Here is a 19,157-nt window from a genome sequence, read left to right as displayed (position 1 = left end):
AAGAACAGTTGCAGGAACTGGGTATGTCTAGTTTAATGAAATAAAGAATTAGGGGTAATATGACAGCAGTGTTCCAATATTTCAGGGGCTGCCACAAAGAAGCGGGAGTCAAGCTATTCTCCAAAGCACCTGAGGGCAGGACAAGAAACAATGGGTGGAAACTAATCAAGACTAAGGAGAAATTTCCTGACAGAACAATTAATTAGTGGAATAACTTGCCTCCAGAAGTTGTAAATGCTCCAACAATGGAAGTTTGTAAGAAGAGATTGGATAACCTGAAGTAGTGTAGGGTTTCCTGCCTTAACAGGGGGTTGGACTAGAAGACCTCCAAAGGTCCCTTCCAACTCTGTTATTCTATTCTATTCTATTTCTATGTCTGTATTTACTTTTCCTTGCTACCTGAATCCACTTTCATTCATCAGAATCATTTGAGAGAAATATAAAAAGTAACTGCTATTTTTAATGTTGTCTTCTTCTAAGTTGTGAGCTGCATTTTGTGTGTAATAGAATTATGTCTGAAAGTCAAAGAATTGAGTTCTGGCACTGGAGCAATCTTCCTCATTGTATTAAAATTATCTTCCATTAAGAAACACATATGAAGTTCAGCTCCTTTTAATTCTCCCCAATTGGTATACAGCACTATGTATCAACCTCACCAATTTTAAGATGTATGGATTTCAGCTCCCAGAATCCCATAAAGTGTAGTGTTCAACAATTCCTATTTTCTTCCATTCATCTTCTGCCTTAAAAAAAAAAACCCATTCATCTGCTATACATAGGTCATTTTCAGGATCCTTTTCAGGAATGTACTTTGCTTTCTCTGGAAGGCAAATGAGGCTATGTGTGTGCTAGACTGGATGAGGCAAAACAAACTGAAGCTCAGCCTGGACAAGAAAGAGGCATCCTTTGTTGACACTCCCTTATCCCAAGACAGACAGAGTGGTTCTCCCATAATGAAAGAGATTTGGAATCTCAGAGGACTTTTACTCAAGTCTCTTTCTTGACCTACTGTGATGAAGTAATTGGCACTCCAAATCAATGAACAAAATGGCACATGGGTCCTGAACCTGGATAAGAATGAAACTTGATGTACTGTGGTAAAAGTGAAGCTGTGTACAGTTAATCTGATGTTTTATGAATTTTGTTTGCTTTCTGTCACATTAAACATGGACATTCTTTCCAAACACTGGGAGTGAGAGAGTATTTCAGGACAATTAGGGGCCACATGCAGCATTGGGATCACAGGATGGTCATCCTGGTCCTAAGGCCAATTTCCAAGGTAACCTTTCTTTGTCTTTCAGCCCAGAGCATAATTAAGAGGAACACCTTCTTCCAAGTAGTCCCTATTTGGAAGTATTTCCCCAAATAATTGACTTTACAATACAATAAATTCCTTTAATCACCCATTCTCACAAACCTTTCATATTGTTATCTTCATCCCTTAGATGTTTTAATGATTTCTGGATTTATTGTGCATTTTAGGTCTTTTGTTTAGTTAGTCTTCAGGTTATGACCACTTGTTCTATGACCATTCAAAATGTGATTGTCCCAGCATCTTCATGGATTGCAATTTGGCACCTGGGCACAGCTTGTGCTTACAACGGTTGCAGTATCCCACAGTCATATGATCATCTTTTGTGACTTTCCCTGCTGGTTTCCCAGAAGCAAAATCAGTAGGGAAGCTGGTAAGGAAAGTTGCTGGTTGCTCAGGTAAGTCACTCTAGCTGCATTTATTCCCAAGGGATCTTGTACTCCATAGCAACATATACCCCTGCTAACCTGTGCACCTGAAACCACTGCCCCCAGTCACTTGTGTTCCATAGTGTGAATCATCCCAGTCAGCGTCTCCATTGACCCACCCATGTCAGTGTCAACCTGCAGTCATTCCCAACTCACCTGTGGCTCCTACCAATCTGCCTGTGGCCTCCCCACACTTACTTGGGACTCCTTCCTCTTCCTGCTTAACATCCAGACAATTATTGCAGCAATAGGGACTCACTGCCAAGATTGCCATTGCTAACTGATGTGGTCATGTGACATCTTGCTCTATGATCACATAAGTTGGTGATGGAAATATGGATCCCAAATTGCAGTCATAACCTGAGGACTACCTGTACATTTTTATCATATTGGCAGCTTTAATTCTGATTGTCTAACTTGGAATTGTTTTTCCTGGTTCTTTTATAATGTTGCTGATATTTTAATTTCATTTGTTAATTTCATTACTGCTGTGCTTGGCTGGGTTGTCTTTCCCCAGGGAACTGATTCTTGAGGTTGCTACTGATCCACTCACTCCATATTGTTATTACCTTTTTAAATATAAAACATAAAATGGCTTCAGCGTACTTGTTTTCAGAGCTTAATCCACTGTGGGCTCTGTGTAAGTTTGCTGTTTAGAGTTGGAAACTTGGGAAAAAGAAATAAGCAGATGCTGCTAAATGTCTATAGCCATGAGGGGGAAAAATCACAATTGTTTAGAATAAAGCAGGCATGCATTCATAGTTTTTCTTCCTTAAATCACATAACATTAAAACAAATGCTTTTCCCCCTGTGCTTTGTTGAATAATTTAAGTATGACTAAACAAGAGAACTGAGTAGTTTCTGCTCAGCTAAAGAAATGAATTTTCTTAGCAACTTTTAAAGGACACTTTTGCTGTGCCATATATTTCTAGAAATTTACAAATATAATATTATCTAGATTATTTACTTAAAGAAAATAGAGCTCTTCAATCTCTGATAAAGATACCATGGGGATGAAAGTACTATTTGAAACTGAATTTCCAGAAAAATGAACCATGGCACTTCCATAATTCATTAATGGGTCGTTGCCTGATACGACCTTTCTCTTTGGGTGGAGATAGCATCCACGATTGGGTTATCAGTCACTGCTTGCTGGTTGGACTGGGTCTGTCAGATCTTTGAGGACATTCCCCTGTTGCTAAGGGTGCCCCAGAAATTGGCAAAGGAATAGTGACAGACTGACATGTTTTCATGCTCCACTGGATTCGGAATGGACCTCCATCAGGGTGGGGCTGGACGCTATCTTCATCCAAAGAGAAAAGTCGTACCAGGTAAGAATCAATGACCCTTCTCCATTGTGGTGGAGGTAGAATCCAGGATTGGGACATACCAAAGCTGGCTGTCCTACAGGTGAGCCTAGTGCAGTCTGAATCCCCTAAACAGTGTGGACCTTTTGAAGAACTCTCTGCCCAAAGATGCAAAGGAGTCCAGCTTACAGTGTTTAATGAACGGAGAAGATGAGGCCCAGGTTGCTGCCCTGCAAACCTCCATAGAGGCCTGAGTGGCCCACGCTGCCAACGTGGCCGCACTTCTCATCAAATGGGCCATTATTCTTGGAGGAACTGCAAGTCCTTGGGACTGGCAGGCTTTGGATATGCACAGTCTTATCCAGTTGTTGAAGTGATGATAGTAGAAGGTTAAAATGAAATAAAAACAGATTCAGACTTCCAGAAGGGAGAAGTTCGTTTAACGTAAATATGCAGGGCCCTTTGAATGTCCAGAGTGTGCCACCTTTTTTCTAAAGAATGTACAGGATGTGGACAGAAATCAGATAAATCAGTTCCTGGGCTCTGTGGAACCAAGACTTCACCTTTGGCATGAACTAAGGGTCTAGTCTTAACACAACTTAGTTGATGTGCAAAACGCAAAGGTCCTTCCTGACAGATAAGGCAGCCAAGTCTGAAATCCTCCTGACAGAAGTGATTGCTACCAGGAAGGTCACCTTGCAAGACAAAAATTGCAGAGAGGTAGACCTCAGTGGTTCAAATGGGGCCTCAGTCGGCAAATGCAGTACTTTAGAGAGGTCCCATGTCAGATAGCACTGGAGGTTTCAGGTTTGTAGCCCCTTTCAGAAACCTGCGGACGGTGGGATGTCTAGATAGGGATTCTGCACCCCCCAAAGAAAGTACAGAAGACCACCACCTGCTTCCGCAACGTGTTGGGTGACAGGCTTTCGTCAAGGCCATCTTGAAGAAAGTCCAGCACCTGGGCGACCAAAGCCTCGGAAGGGTCCATCCCTGATCCAGAACCCAATTCACAGAAAGCCCTCCAGGTTGCATCGTAGATACGATTGGTGGAAGGCCTCCTGGAGGCTTGAATGGTTTGAATCACCTTGGAGAGGTAATGATCCTGGATCAGAGATCCCCGCTCAATCTCCAAGTGGTCAATTGAAGCCACTCGGGTTCCGGATGTAAAACTGGTCCCTGGCTGAGAGACATTCTGTCCACCAGCATCCTCCAAGGGTGGGACTCAGATAGGTTTACTAAGTTTGCAAACCATGGTATTCTGGGCCAATGAGGAGCCACAAGTATGAGTTCTGCTCTTTTCCCCAGTAGCTTATCACTCTCAGGATCAGGGGCAGAGGGGGGAAGGCATAGAGAAGCTCCCTTGGCCAAGGACTGTGTAAGATGTCCGTCCCATCTGCTCCCAGAACCACAAACCTGGAGTAGAACCTCAGGAGTTGCGTGTTGTCCTGAGAGGTGAAGAGGTCCACTGCTGGCAGTCCAAATCATTCCAACAGTTCCTGAAACAAAGCGGAGTGCAAACGCCACTCTGCATGGTCTATGATGGTTCTACTAAGCCAGTCAGCTTCTACATTGGATATGCCTGCAATGTACTAAGCTCTGAACGGTACCTGGTGCATCTCTGCCTAGAGGTAGAGCTGTTCTGCTTCCAGCATCAGGGACCTTAAATGTGTTCCCCCTTGGCAGTTAATATGCGCCTTGGTTGTCACATTGTCAGTTAAGACCAGGATGTCCCTATCTGTTACAGTCCTGTAATTGCCTTAGGGCCAAATAGACTGCCCTAAGTTCTCACCAATTAATGTTGTAGCTTAAATCTGCTTGGGACCATTGTCCCTGGACCATCCTGGATTGGAGAAGAGCTCCCCAGCCATAAAGGCTGGCATCCGTGGTCAGCACCAGCTGGTCAGCGTCCTTGAATAAGAGCCTGAAGGAAAGGGCCTCAGATAACCACCATCTAAAGGATTTGATAACTTCTGGGGTTAACCTGACCTTAGAAAGCGTAGCCAGGGGTACCCTGTTTTTAGATTTTACTTGCCCAATCAACTCCCTGATACTCTCCTGGCGCTCCTGGGACAAGGACACCCTGCGTGAAATCTATTACGGCTCCCAGATGGAGCAATACTGGTGCGAGTGAAGTAGCTCTTGGCCTCGTTGACAGAAAAGCCATGCTCCTGGAACATCTGGAGGGTGATTTCCAAATCCCCTGCTGCTTGAGATGGACCAGTATATCAACCAGACAGCACTGGACTCTGACTGGAATGGCCCTAAGGTGGGCTGCCAGTGCTGCCAATAGCTTCGTAAATGTTCTGGGAGCAGATGTTTGGCTCTCTTGTCCTCTGCCTTCAACGAGTCCTCGGGCTCCCTGGGAATGTCAGAGTTGGATTGCAGAGCCGCTACTGGGGTGTCCACAGTGGTCACTTCCAGGGCTTTGGAAAGACTGAACAGCCTCCTGTCCAGGGAAGACGGGCTTGGACCCCACCCAAGAGAAGACCACTGCCTTTGGATGAATGTTGTGAACATCTTTGGCACAGGAATGACATCTGCCATTATGGTCTTTTCTGAGAACAATGGGTCATTGTGGTCTTCGGAAGGATCTGTTGACTCTGGTGGTTCAGGAGCCATGCCTTGCCCTGTGGCATTCTTTGCCTTAAAGAGGAGCAACTTGAATATGGCAGGTTCAAACAGCCCTGAAATTGCAGGCTGGTCAGAATCAAGGCCTTCATCATCAGAAAAATTTCTATCCATCTGCTGCCCCATGTCAGTTGGATTAAAATGAACATTCCCAGCAGGAGCATAAGAAGTAGACCCTGAATAAATGGAGAGATCCTCATAATGGGACCTTTGTCCTGCTGTTCTGAGGGGGAAAAGGAAGCCTCAGAAGGTGGTCGTCTGGTTTGTTTTAAGGCTGCTGACACGCCCTGCTTTACTGCCTCAGCTAACAGAGCCTGCATGTTTAATTGAAATTCAGGCTCTTGTCCCACTGCTGGACAAAATCCCACTAACGTGGGAGTAAACATAGCCTCAGGGGCCACTCTGGATCTCTGGGCCGTTGCTGGTAACTGTTCTTTTGCTGGGCAGACAGAAATTTCTTATGTCAGAGCCTTCAAAGGGATCTTGCATTAAATCCTGCTCTTCAGCTCCCCCAGTGTCCACTTCTGGTAATATTCTCTTGTCAGATTGAAGAGGCCTGGCTTAACAGTTGCTCCTCATATTGGCGGGAGTCTGACATGAAGCTGGTAGATGCCATTTCTGAGCTCTTTTGGGCCACTTTTTGTCCCTTAGCCCATAATCTGTTTAATGCCTTATCTCTAGGGTGTTCATCCCGCTCAGCTGCCTTGGAGTTCTTTCGAGCCCCTGCAGCTCTATCACTTGGCTTGGGGCTTTCTGAAGAGGTTGAAAGATTCGGAGCTGCAGGGCTGAGAGAGCGTGATGGCCTGCGAGCCATCTCCTCTGCTCTCCTAGTCATGCAGCCAGTGTTTTGGGTAGAATCCGCCATTTTTAACTGTCCCTGGTTTCCAAACTTCTCTATGAGCTACTGCCCTGTGGCAACTCTCAAACCATCAAAGGGTGTGAGGCAACTCTCAAACCACCAAAAGTGGAGAAGATCCGAAGCTTCTAAGGTGGCTGTGAAATACCTTTAGAATTGATGCAGATCGGCCCTCAGCCGATCCGTTCCCGGATGGTTTGGGCCAAAGCCCCAACCGATTGTTTGCTTTTGACAGCCACCTAACTAGACGAGTCTAGCTGCCAAGGAAATAGCATTCAGTATTGGTTTTTCTTTTTTTTTTTGACCTAATTTAGACTTAATTCTCAGTAAATTTGAAACATCAAATTTAGGAGCAATCAAATATACATCGTCCAGCTAGCTGAGTCAATTTCTGGGGCACCCTTAGAAACAGGGGAGTGTCCTCAAAGAGCTGACAGACTCAGTCCAATCAGCAAGCAGCGACTGATAACCCAATCCTGGGTTAGGGATGGGATTCTACTGGTTCTGTCCAGCTCTGTAGAACCAGTAGCTCTGAAGAGCAGCAGACATAGAACCGGTTCTATGTCTGCTGATGTTTTGGCCCACTTGCCTGCCCGGGCTCTTACCTGACCTTTATTTCCTGCTTTTTCAAACATAGCTGCCGTGCGAGGCACAGGTGCAGTTGAAAAAGCAGGAAAAAGGTGCTTTTTCAAACACTGCTTCTCTGCATGCAGCACTGCTCAGCTGTCCAGGCAGCAAGCTGATGATGATTTACAGGCACACGCACAGCATGCAGGGAAGCACATCGTAAATCACTGAACCTTGTAAATCACCAAACTGGTAGTTAACCCTGTCAGATCCCACCGGTCCTGGATGCTATCTCCACCACAATGGAGAATATTCTAATTACATTTCACAGCAGCTTGCACTAACATGAGCTCTTATAAACAGTTAAGAGGTCTTCATCGGTGAAAAAGTCTCTTGCTTAATCACCAAACTTACAAAAAATAAAATTGTGGGAAGTATTCAAAGAAGCAGTTTGAATATGAAAGAAAACATTCCATTATGGATACAGATTTTAAAAAGTTTCCTAGTGTTAAATGAAAATAAACAATTGCATTCCCCACCCCACTCTGAAAATGCTGTGTATTGGGGTGGGGGGAGGAAGCCTCTGCTCAGTTAAAATAACTTATATAAGTGAAAATCACATTTGAAAAGGCATATTGATAGGGTAAAAGTATCCATTCTTAAAAGCGTAGATTGGTGTAATTGCAAGCTGCATACGTTTTAGCGAGAACTGTATGCAGTTACTGCTGAGGATGATATACTTTATTACATCATTCCATAAAGGAAATGCTTATGTTATGAGGTTGTTAAAAATTTGGGAGTCAGTTAAAAGCATCCATAGTAATAAGAAGAATCAATACAACTTTAGAGGTTTGTTCTTGACATCCTACTTCTGAACTGCAGCAGAAAGACCAAAGATCCAGTTGAGCAGCCTTTTTTCTTTCCTCACTTTTCTGAAAATGCGATGCCACTTTTCATGGGTGATTTCATAAGGTGAATAACTAGCAAAAGACTTTTTAAGTTTCACAAGATTGACGTTGAAGGAATCCATGGGCTGAATGAAGACAAATTCAGATTAGAGAATGATGGTTCTGATTAGATAAGATAGCGCTAGCCATAATGAGTATCGGTGTGGAGAAAAATGCAGGTTATAAATCAAGTAAATATATTTCAGCTTTGTAAAGTGATTAGGACTACCTTGCAGCCTATCCTTAAGCTCTATCTCTAAATCATACGTAAGAAACTTGTGTTGCTTGAGTGAGAAAGCAGTACTTTTAAATAGCTATATCTCATATTATCTTCACAGGAAGGCCCATTTCTAAGATGAAAATTCTATCAAAGAGGAACATGAAAGGAATTTTTTTTGCAGCTTTAGGACTTTTAAACAGATTGGAAAGCCCCTTGTTCGGAATCAGTTTGATTGCTGTTAACAATCTATTTCACACCTATTCACTACACTTCACTAAATAAATTTCTAGGTGACTATTAAAATCAACACTCCCTCCTGGTTTTAGTACTACTAGGGTTCCTTGAAAGTCTAGTATAACTTGAGTCTTACTGATATTGTCCAATTTTAACTATATATGATATTTATCTACATGCATTAGCAGGATAAGCATTATTCCTTCCAATAGAAGAGATTATTTGTAGTTCAGGGTTGAATTGTGGAGTAATTGGTGCTCTCTGAACTTGGCTGATTACAGACATTTAATTATGCAAGTAGATGACATTAAAACAGTGGCCCCCAATTTTTTGGGCACCAGGAACTGGTTCCATGGAGGTTTTTCTGCAGAGTGGAGGGGGGCATGGTTTCGTGTGCTCCTGCATCCTACAAATGGGGCCTTGTTTGATTACATGGCCCGGTTTTTGGCATGCTGCGGCCTGGCATAGGTCCATGGACCGAAGGTTGGGGATCCATGCATTAAAGGATTCAAACTGATGATGTTACCTAGTTGGGTAAGGAAATGTTTGCAAGCAAACAACAAGCTTAGTAGAGAGTACCAAAAAATCCATTACTATTTCATTTTGGTTTTGAACAGATACATAACTGCCCATTTGCAGATACACCAAAAGGTTTCATTCTCCAGCCTGTATGGATGTCAATCATTGCTGGGCTGTTCACTCATTAACTAAACATATGTTGGTATTGTATTTCATACTGCAATTCTTTTGCCAGATTGGTTATATAATAGCAGATGAAAAACCTCTTATTAGTTTATTGATCTGCAATCATAATTGTAATCTAATTCTCAGTTTTATTATAAACAGTTTTCAGCAGAATGCAAGTACTTACATTTAACTATTGCAAAGTTATTTATAGATCACCATATTCAAAACAATGTGCACCAAATTATTTCACACAAATTAAAAAATAATTAACAATATTTTCCAGAATCACGAACTTCATTACAAATGCATTTCATTTCCTAACAGTATGAATTAATGGCATTGATATTCATGTGCAAATGTATAGGGTTTTTTTTAAACTCCCCCCACCCCCCATTAGAAAAGAAAGAGGCAGAAAAAATAGAGAATGCTACATGTGAACATTTTTAGAATAATGAAACCAACAATCTGATTAAAGTACAAAGGATAGCTACTGCTTGAATGCAAATTACTCAAATGCAAATAAAACCCAACCATAAAATTCAATTTATGCATATGACAATTCTATCAAAAGAGTCTCAGAAGGATTTCTTTTAAAATCATACTGGAATATTATTGTGCTTTTTAAAAATGATATTTCAGTAAAATATCCATTAGATCTAGCGGATCTGAGTGCAAAATGTGGAATGACCACTGGATGGCAGAAAACAAATGCAAATAACAACTCATTAATGCCATCTAGCGATGTCAGCTTTTAGCAGCCCAGACCAGGTAGCCCAAATATAAATTGCTATCAATGTCTTCCCACGCATGAAGCTTAGCTTCAATATTTGTAAAAAAATGTTTTTCAAGAAAAGAAATGTTTGGAAATATCTATCAATCCCTACTGCAGGAATTAAAGCACTTTAATATTTTTTTAACAGGATCAATACATCTCTCTTCTTGGGTACAAGGTAATCAGGGATAAAAAGTGACAATTTTATAAATCATGTCAAATAGTTAAAAATTCCAATACTGTATCCCTGGATTGAATTATTTAATGCGCAATCTCTTTTAAGGGTTTTTCTCTGTCAAAGAGAGTAATGGAGTAAGATTATTAGATGCCCAACTATCAGATAGATGTATCTCTTCAAGTGGAGTTACCACATATGCCATGCTGTATAAATATATACACAGTATGAAAATGGTTTATAATTTACAAAGGATATGGATTAAGAATAAGTTAAATAAAAAGTGGTTTCCATAGGTTTTTTTAATAAACATCTCAAAAAAGATTAATTTTTAATACTCCTTTTACAAGCACATGTAATAATATTTTGATATGGTACACACAACCTATTTATATAACAAAATGATGGGGTTTTGCTTCTTTCTGCTTTATCTGATTTGGTTTGGTTTAAAGAGGTAGGGTACAAATAGGAAACTTGATGAGAAAGACTATTTTCTCCCCCCATACTTCTGATTTTAATCAATGAAAAGTGCAATGTGTTGGCCCAGTTTTGTCTCCAGGCAGGCTTATAAATCGAAGCACCTCTAGCTGCTTGATGCTCTGATCCCCTTGAAAAATTCATTCAGAAAATGAAGAGGTGCTTGCAGGTTAAAAGTGAAAAATGTTTTTGTGACACTGAGATTTTAAATGTTCTTCTCCATTCTCATAGAAAGCTGCTGCAATTATGGATATGAAACAGATCCTGGGAGAGAATGCACAGAACTGGTGCTTGAAGCTTGAGGCGAGCAGGTTGCCAGGTGCTGTCCACCTGGGCCAGCTTCTTCTTCATTAGTCTCTTCCTTCTGTAGAGTATTTTGGGATGGGCATTCAAAATGTACACAATGAAATACCTGAAAGAACAAAAGAGAAACTTAAATTACTAGGTTGACTCAGCCTTCCATCCTTCCGAGATGGGTAAATTGAGGACCCAAATTGTTGTGGGCAATATGCTGACTCTGTAAATTGTTTAGAGAGGGCTGTAAAGCGGTATATAAGTCTAAGTGCTATTGCTATAATTCACAAAAGCCGAAGTGTTTTATTAAAGGTGGTCCTTGTTTAATGACCACGCATTTAGCGACGGTTCAAAGAACTGTGCAGAACAAGTGGAAGTTATAACTTATTCTCTAAGTTCTGGCTGTGCAGCATTTTTGTGTTCACATGATTACAATCTGGGCATTCAGTGCTGGCTCACAATTACAACATCACAGCAATCTGTGCTCATGTGATCACAATTTCTGATGTTTTGTCATGGCAATGTCCTTTGCTATAATGATACCAAGAAAACATACAAAGTTGACTGAATTTCACAATTTACTCATTTGATCATAAACAACTGGTACTTATTTTTTCCATCAGATTTTTTCAGATGTGTCTACTTACAATACATTTCTGATTGCTGATGCATTTGCATTGTATTTAATTTTCATTGCCCTAATAAAATTATTTGTAAGTTTTAAATTGTTTTAATTTGCTGTATTTTTTTTTTTGCTGTCTCAATTATTTATTTAAATTTGACAGAAAAATTAAATAATTGTGACAAACATAAATTGCACTTTAATTCATAGTCCAAACTGAATTTCTAAGTATGAATAAATATTGGGCTGAAAAACCATAATTCTTATATTTGATAGCTGTCATTTTATAGCCTATTTATAAAGTTGGCAACAACTCTGGGAAAACTCAACATGGTATCAACGTTTTCTCTAATAAAGACTTATATATGACAGGTATAAATGTAACGTGCTATAATAAAAGAATCCAAAACTGCAAAATTATTTATTCCTCGGTGCCAAAGACTCCAACCATGTACAGTTACAGTGTCAATTGTTGAATTCAAACAGATTTATGAAGCAGAGAATGATAATTTAGTGATTCCTAATATTCTCGGTAAGGTATCTTTGTTACTGCTGTCTTTAAATGTGGAAAAGGTTCTCTGAAAGAATAATTGTTCAAAAGAGTAAAACGTATTATATGAATAAGTATATTTTTTTTTAAAGTGAACTCTTTTAAAGGTTTAATTTGCAGTTGATATAATCACCACCAGCGTATGGTGATAATTGACACATAATTGTATTCCATGATATAATAATATTTATTCCCATCTGTAGAGTAAAGTAGCAATTTCTACACTATGCCACTGAGAGCAGTACCTGCTCTGGTCAAAAGTAGTAGAATTTTGAATGAAAACAAAAACAAAATTTGAATTATTAGAATCAAGTGCAAATATGCTTTAATAAGCAACATCAAACGTATGCACACACACACACCCTTTCAACTTAGAACACTGTATGGAAAGACATTTAACCAACTTTAATTATTTGAAACAGCATGATAGAAACCTGCCCCTTTTTACTTTTGTGCCTACTCTGAAATAAAACTGGTGGTATTTTGCACATCTGAGCTCTGTGAATTCAGTAGTTGGTTGGGGCTTCAGATTTACTGTTTCAGCTTGATCTCATCTGTAAGACTTTAAGGCTTTAAATAGATATGTGAAGCACATCTATTGCTTTTAGTTCTCTGAAAAATGAGAATTTCAGTAATTCTCTGATCATGTCACTTGAACAAAAGCTTTGAAAATTATCTCTCAGACTCCTTGTTGGCAAAGATATATCTTGTAAGAGATAATTTGTCAAAGACTTAAAATATAGTTTTGATTGCTATTTGTTCTATATATATATTGGAAAAGACAACTGGATAATATGTGCCACTAGAGTGAGATTATAAAGGCTTAAAGAACCTTAGTGCCACCAGTGATATTAATCAAACTTGAAATTTGGTTAATACCACTTGAATATGAATTATAAAAAGTGGTTAAAATACTTCTAGTTGAATAAAATTGCCACTCAAGGGGGGAAATATGTAATACACTTTTATGATTAACAGTTATAAGAATTCTGTCTGTTTGGACACTTGCTTTAAATCGATGAGGAAGATGCTGAATAATTTAGAAAAGGTTTTTTTTTTCCTTTTAAACCAACACAGAAACAGATTAGCAAATAATATCCTATATCTTAACATCTTTCTGCTTATGATTTAAAATACAAGTAAATCTTTTGTAAAGCACCAGAAGGAATCATTCAAATGACCCTACTTTGTAATCTTCTTCTGTAAATTGTTCTTTTAAACATTCCTGTCTGATTGAATAGTTAATGCTAATTAATTTTACAGAAGAACACTGGAAATGAATAAATGTTATCCAAGCAGTTAAAAAAATAAATACCTTGACCATACCTGCCACTTTATTTCTATCTGTGGATTGTAGAAATATGATCTCCAGCCTTCGTTTAATAGTAATTAAATTAAACCTTTAGACATGATGTTTGGTTGTTCAAAAAGATGTGCAGGCTCAGTAATTGAAGATACGTCTTTAAAGTCCAATAGCAATGGGCTGTTCCATTACTCAGGAATGTGTGTCATCATATATCTAACTTGGGGTTGTTTACATTTGATATTGGTTTGGCGTGGAGAGCTGCCTGAATATGTTATTCTCCTTATTCCATCTCTGCCTGGATCCTCATGTTCTTTAGAGAAACAGCACAAGGAAAACGTTCCTATTACAGGATGCTCTTGTAACTAAATTTTAACTGGGGAGGGGATGCATATTGTTACTGATTATGTAAATGCTGGTATCTTCTTACTGATAAAGTAATATAAACATAAAAGAAAAGAAAAAGGAAAAATTCCTACTGTCAAATCCTCAGAGATTTTTCGTTCATTTATTTATTATTTTGTTCAGCTGTTACATTGCCATGTACTTCCAGAGTTCTATCTGTATTTACATTACAGTTCTTCCTTCAATTATCTGAGTGATTTCTCATTTCCAAATGTGGGGATCTGTTGCTTTGAAGACACTTTACAAAACACAATTTTCATTTTTTTTAACAACAGCTGCTGCCATTTTTCTATTTATCACAACCTGGGAACTGAATTTCAGTAAATTGATCAATTATCTCAAACACAGTGCTCTTCACAGGAAAAGTTGCACAATCAATAGTTAAATCTGAAGGTCTAAAAGCTGCTTCAGCACAATTTTAGTAGTTAATATATTAGCAATTCCTTTCCAAAATGATCCTGCCCTAGGCAGGTAATAATAACTTCTCACATAACTAAATGTAATAAAATTATCACAACAAAATATATTCTAATAAACACAAAGACAACACTAATCACATAAAATAATCAGTTGAAGATATCTATTTCAAACCGATACACTGAAAACCAGCACCCCCAGGAAACAATTTTCTCAGAGGAAATATCAATCCATAAGCTGTATATCTGGCATCAGCAAGCATATTGGAAAATAACACCCATATTAATGCCAAACAAGGTTTATTATCTGTAGTCTTCCAGGAATTTTAGCCCTGAAGTATTTATGGCTTGAAAGGTCACATTCAGTGCCATTTACTTCTCTAATCAATTTAAAAGCCATCTTATTTACTCCTGCAACTTTAAGTAAAAAAAAAGTAGTTCTTCAGTTACAGATAGCAATTGAGACTGTGACTGCCATCAATAGGCAATGTGGCCCAAAAGCATGTTGTGATATGATCACATTACTTAGCAACAGCAATCCAGGCAGTTCTAGTTGTTGTAGTAACCCCAAACATCATGGGATGACAAGTGGGAAGTGGAGGGACTCCCTGATAAGCAGCAACAGGGGGAAATTAGGCTGAATGCAAGTTGGGGCTGAGGGCTGTTGTGCTGCAGTGCAAACACTGCAAGCTTCAGAAGGCTGGAGAAGGAAAGTATACTGGGCATGCAAACACAGGAATAGCACTAGCAATATCACTTAGATTTATATACCACTTTGTAAGTGCTTTATAGTCATCTCTAAGTGGTTTACAGAGCTAACATATTATCCCCAACAATCTGGGGCCTCATTTTGCTGACCTTGGAAGAATGGAAGGCTGAGTCAACTTTGAGCAGTTAGGATTGAACTGCTGGCAGACGGCAGAATTAGTCTGCAGTACTGCATTCTGGCCACTGTGCCACCAATAGGCTCTAAGAAGGCCCAAACAGGAAGGCACTGATGAGTGCATATGTGTGTTAGCATAGGGAGCCCCAGGACAGGATGGTACTGCTGGGTGTGTACAAATGCGCAAATGCACAGGGGCAAAGAAGGGAGAACATGGAGGCACAGGAAGGAGGGTCTTGGAGGGTATGACTGAGCAAAAGGGGAAAGTGGGCACTGGTGGGTGGGTGTATATGTGTGGGTGCAGGGAGGCCACAGAAGGAGGACACTTATGGTTCGTGGTTGTGTGTGCAAGTACTGGGAGGCCCAGGAATGAGGATATTGATAGGCATGAGCGAGCAAAGGCGGGAATAAGGACATGGTGCCTACATGCATATGAGCAAGTAAAGGAGAAAGGAAGGCAAAGTTGAAAGTTCACAGAGTCTGTAACCTGTATGGTAACTTGGTAACTTGAGCTTCTAACAATCTGCAAACAGGAGATAAACGGAGGGAAAGTTACAAGAGTGGTAACAGCCCAGGTTCAAGTGCCACAGAATTGCATCAACTGGTCCAAATGTCAACCCAAGATCAGAATCAGAGCAAGGAGAAAGAGCACAAGAACACAATTTCAAAGTGGGAGAGTTGTTGCCAATGGAGGCAAGAGCTTGGAGGCTAGGAGCACTGCTGCCCTCTCATGTCAAGGAGAAACATTCTTAAATCTTCCATTTTGCTTATATTATTCAGTCTCATGCCAATTTCAAAGGTATCCTTAAGCGACAGCAAGGAAAGATATTTAGTTGACAGCAACATGTTCCAAACCTCAGACAATAGGAGCACATTCTTAATCTAGTTCATCAGTCAAGGTCTATCATCCAAGATAATAAAACTGTTTCAGTCCCATAACTCAGCCTAAAGCTAGAATGAAGGGGATATCTATTTCATCCAAAAACTCTGGAGTTGAAAATCACTTATGAATTATGGGACCTGAAATTTTAAAAACTGGAAAGGTCACAGATCATGTACATCTGTGATATAGTTCTCAACAATTACAAGACTCAGCAGATACTAATCATAAAATAAACAGAGAATATCAGCTTTAGAGTAAATCTTATCTAAGAATCTTCTTTGGGCCAAACAACATATATAGGAAAATAAATCTGGCACTAATATAAAAAACATGTCTCCTGAGTTCTAAGTCAGCAAAGTTCTAAATTTTTATAAGAAATCTTACAGGAATAACCAGAAAAAAAAAGCCTAAGTATGAAAAGAACATGATGATTGCAGCACTAAGTGAATTTGAGGAATGTTAATGAGACAATAATCTTTTACAAGGGAAAAGCTTAGAAAATTGGGACAAACATTGTAAGATCAAAGTAATGAAAGATACAAAATAAATAAGAGTGAAACCCAACAGGCCTTTTCAAACATGTGAACATCTTCTTGGTATATGATGGAGATTGTACAGTGCGTATGCTTTTTCTCCCCAGAGATTAACAGAGAAACAATTCTGTTAACTAAACAAAGATATACTGCAGGTAACAGTAGCTGCCCAAGATCGTCTAGGCTTAGAAACTAAGCAGGGTTGGAAAACAGCCAAGAAATTCCAGACCTGTAGGCTATGATGGGAAATTGAAAAGTATCTTAAGAGAAAGCAGTTGCAAACCTCCTTTTATTCTTGCCAAGAAAACCGGATTACTTTGTCCAGACAGTCATCAACAGACAAACTCAGCTTGAGGGCATCTTCATTTTTAGTCTATATTGTTTCAAACAAGAATCCAAAATGAAAAATAAACATGACATACTATTATCAAGTGTGACAGCAGATTACATGGGAAAGATAAAGAACAGCTGGAAAGTTTCTGCATTTCCCAAGCAATTAAAAAAATAATAATTATGCTACAACAATATGTATTTAAGGCAAGTTTAGTGTAGTGGTTGAGTCATCAGGCTAGAAACCAAGACCATGAATTGAGTTCTAGTTTTGTCTTAGGCACAAAGCCAACTGGATCGTTGCCTCTTTCTTCAGCTCTAGGAAACAGGCAATGCCAAACCATTTCTGACAAGCCTTGCCAAGAAACTGCAGGGTTTTGTTCAGGTAATTGCCAGGAGTCAAAAATTGACTCAAAGGCACACTTCCCCATAAAGTATCTAAGTTGGAAGAATTGGATTGTATACAATATTATACCACCAGTCAACTTATGCTACTGCCACTGAGTTTGCAGCAAAAGTTGACATATATGTCCCAAAGGAGATCAAGAAATCAAATCATTAATAGCCTAACAAAATCTCAGAGTTGCCTTATATAAAACTGAAAATACCACTGAAATAGGAAGGAATGTTCAAGAAACACCAACTTTTTTGGGGGAAGTGGGGAAGCAGAAAGAAAGCAACATCAAAGAACCTCACAATAATTACAATTTTTGTTAGTCTTTGAAGCTTCTTATTAAAAGCAACATACCAGGTGGTAAGCAGAGTAGACAGTAAACAGGCAATAAAAATATGAAGAAACAGAAATTTGTTAATAGCTAACAACTACCACTACTTCACTGAAACTATAAAGTCAATTCATATATACAAAAAGTCTATGGAGATTCTCAGTCATCCGGGTCATAGTTGACCCAAAGGTGCTTTTTCAAGAGGCAACTGGACTTTCTTGTTTTTCTTTGAAGACATTTTGCTTCTAAGAAGCTTCTTCAACTCTTAACTGGATGGTGGAGAATGGAATAATTTATTCTCCTTGCAGACAGCTGGTTATTTGCATTCTTTTAGAGAGTTGTTGAGGTTACCTCCAGCCATCAAGGACCAGCTGTCTGTAAGGAGTAAAAATTCTTCCATTCCCCACCATCTAGTCAGGGCTGAAGAAGCTTCTTGGATGAGAAGTGAAACATCTTCAAAGAAAAACAAGAAAATCCAGTTGCCTATTGAAAAAGCACCTTTGGGATATACCAAGAAGCTTATGTATAAGTCGAATTGCACAGAGAATACAAAGGTCAAGTAAAGAACCAAAGAAACGGGCTTCCAACTGGTTTTTTTTAGAAAAGTTTTGTGATTTTAGGATTACCTAATAAAGGTTTTTCAAGGGATTCAGTGACCATCTTTATACTTGAGTGGTATTTTTCCAAATAAGAATAGCACAGAATTGATATACTGTATCAATTAAATTTAAAGAGGGCTGTAAAGCACTGTAAAATGGTATATAAGTCTAAGTGCTATTGCTATATTCCTGAAACATTAAAATGATATGCATATTAGTTCTATATATTCGTATTCTTCAGACACGTAAGCATATAGTTTTATTTCAGTTTTGTTTTTCTACCTAAATCATACTGAGGTCTATAAAATTTTTGGTGTCTGCAGTTACACAAGTGAAAATAAGAGAGCAAAAAATATGGCATTCCTCAATTATTTTTCAGTATAATTCACATCTTGCCTAGATAGAAACAACTGAAAATCTATGTACTCTTATTTTAGTCAAAAGGATGCAATCATTATAAAAATATGCAAAAATATACAAAAGCATACAGGTTCCAGTAGCACAATGAATAAACACTTCTAAGATCAAAGCATCTTCTAATACCAAACACAATAAAAAAATGAATAGAAGACAGGGAATGTCCTACAGGCATACACTTTCCCCCCAAAAGCCTACGATTTCATCTGGAGAAACATCTGTATCTGTGTCTTTATCTGTAGTTAAGTTGTCTTCCGAAAATAAATATGTAGCTTGAAACCAAAGATAGGGGAGAATATTTATAGCTCAGGGATGAACTGTTGTTTTCAAAATATATTGTCAAACATTCTGCAGGGCATATATCTCTTCGGAATCTTAAATGTTTACATTCATTTCTAACTTTCTATTGTGCAAAGAATAACTTTCTTTTTAGTAAAACACAATTCTGTTTTAGATTAAAACAGACAAAAATTATGTGCAAGATTATAAAGTTAATTTAGCATGATAGGGCATCCACACAATCAACTCACTACTACAAAAGGCTTCTAAAATAATTGCTTAAAATATTTATCTGAAACATCAGCAAG

At 38.9% G+C, this 19,157-nt stretch overlaps 1 protein-coding gene across 4 annotated transcripts in view; it reads right to left on the bottom strand.

Annotated features, from left to right (window-relative positions):
- Positions 1-9,301: 9,301 nt before the first annotated feature.
- Positions 9,302-19,157, bottom strand: part of BTBD9 (BTB domain containing 9) — a 155,218-nt gene continuing 145,362 nt past the window's right edge. For all 4 annotated transcript variants that reach the window (XM_087935180.1, XM_026695589.2, XM_087935172.1 and 1 more), the window contains one exon: positions 9,302-11,022. In XM_087935180.1, the coding sequence (XP_087791306.1) occupies positions 11,000-11,022 (23 nt within the window). In that variant the 3' untranslated portion in view covers positions 9,302-10,999. The remainder of the gene's footprint in view (positions 11,023-19,157) is intronic.

The sequence above is a fragment of the Pseudonaja textilis genome, chromosome 1 (assembly GCF_049901715.1).
Source record: "Pseudonaja textilis isolate UNSWEBS1 chromosome 1, rPseTex1.2, whole genome shotgun sequence".
NCBI lineage: Eukaryota > Metazoa > Chordata > Lepidosauria > Squamata > Elapidae > Pseudonaja > Pseudonaja textilis.
The sequence above is the reverse complement of the archived record's forward strand: the minus strand, read 5'-3'. Positions and strand labels throughout refer to the sequence as shown.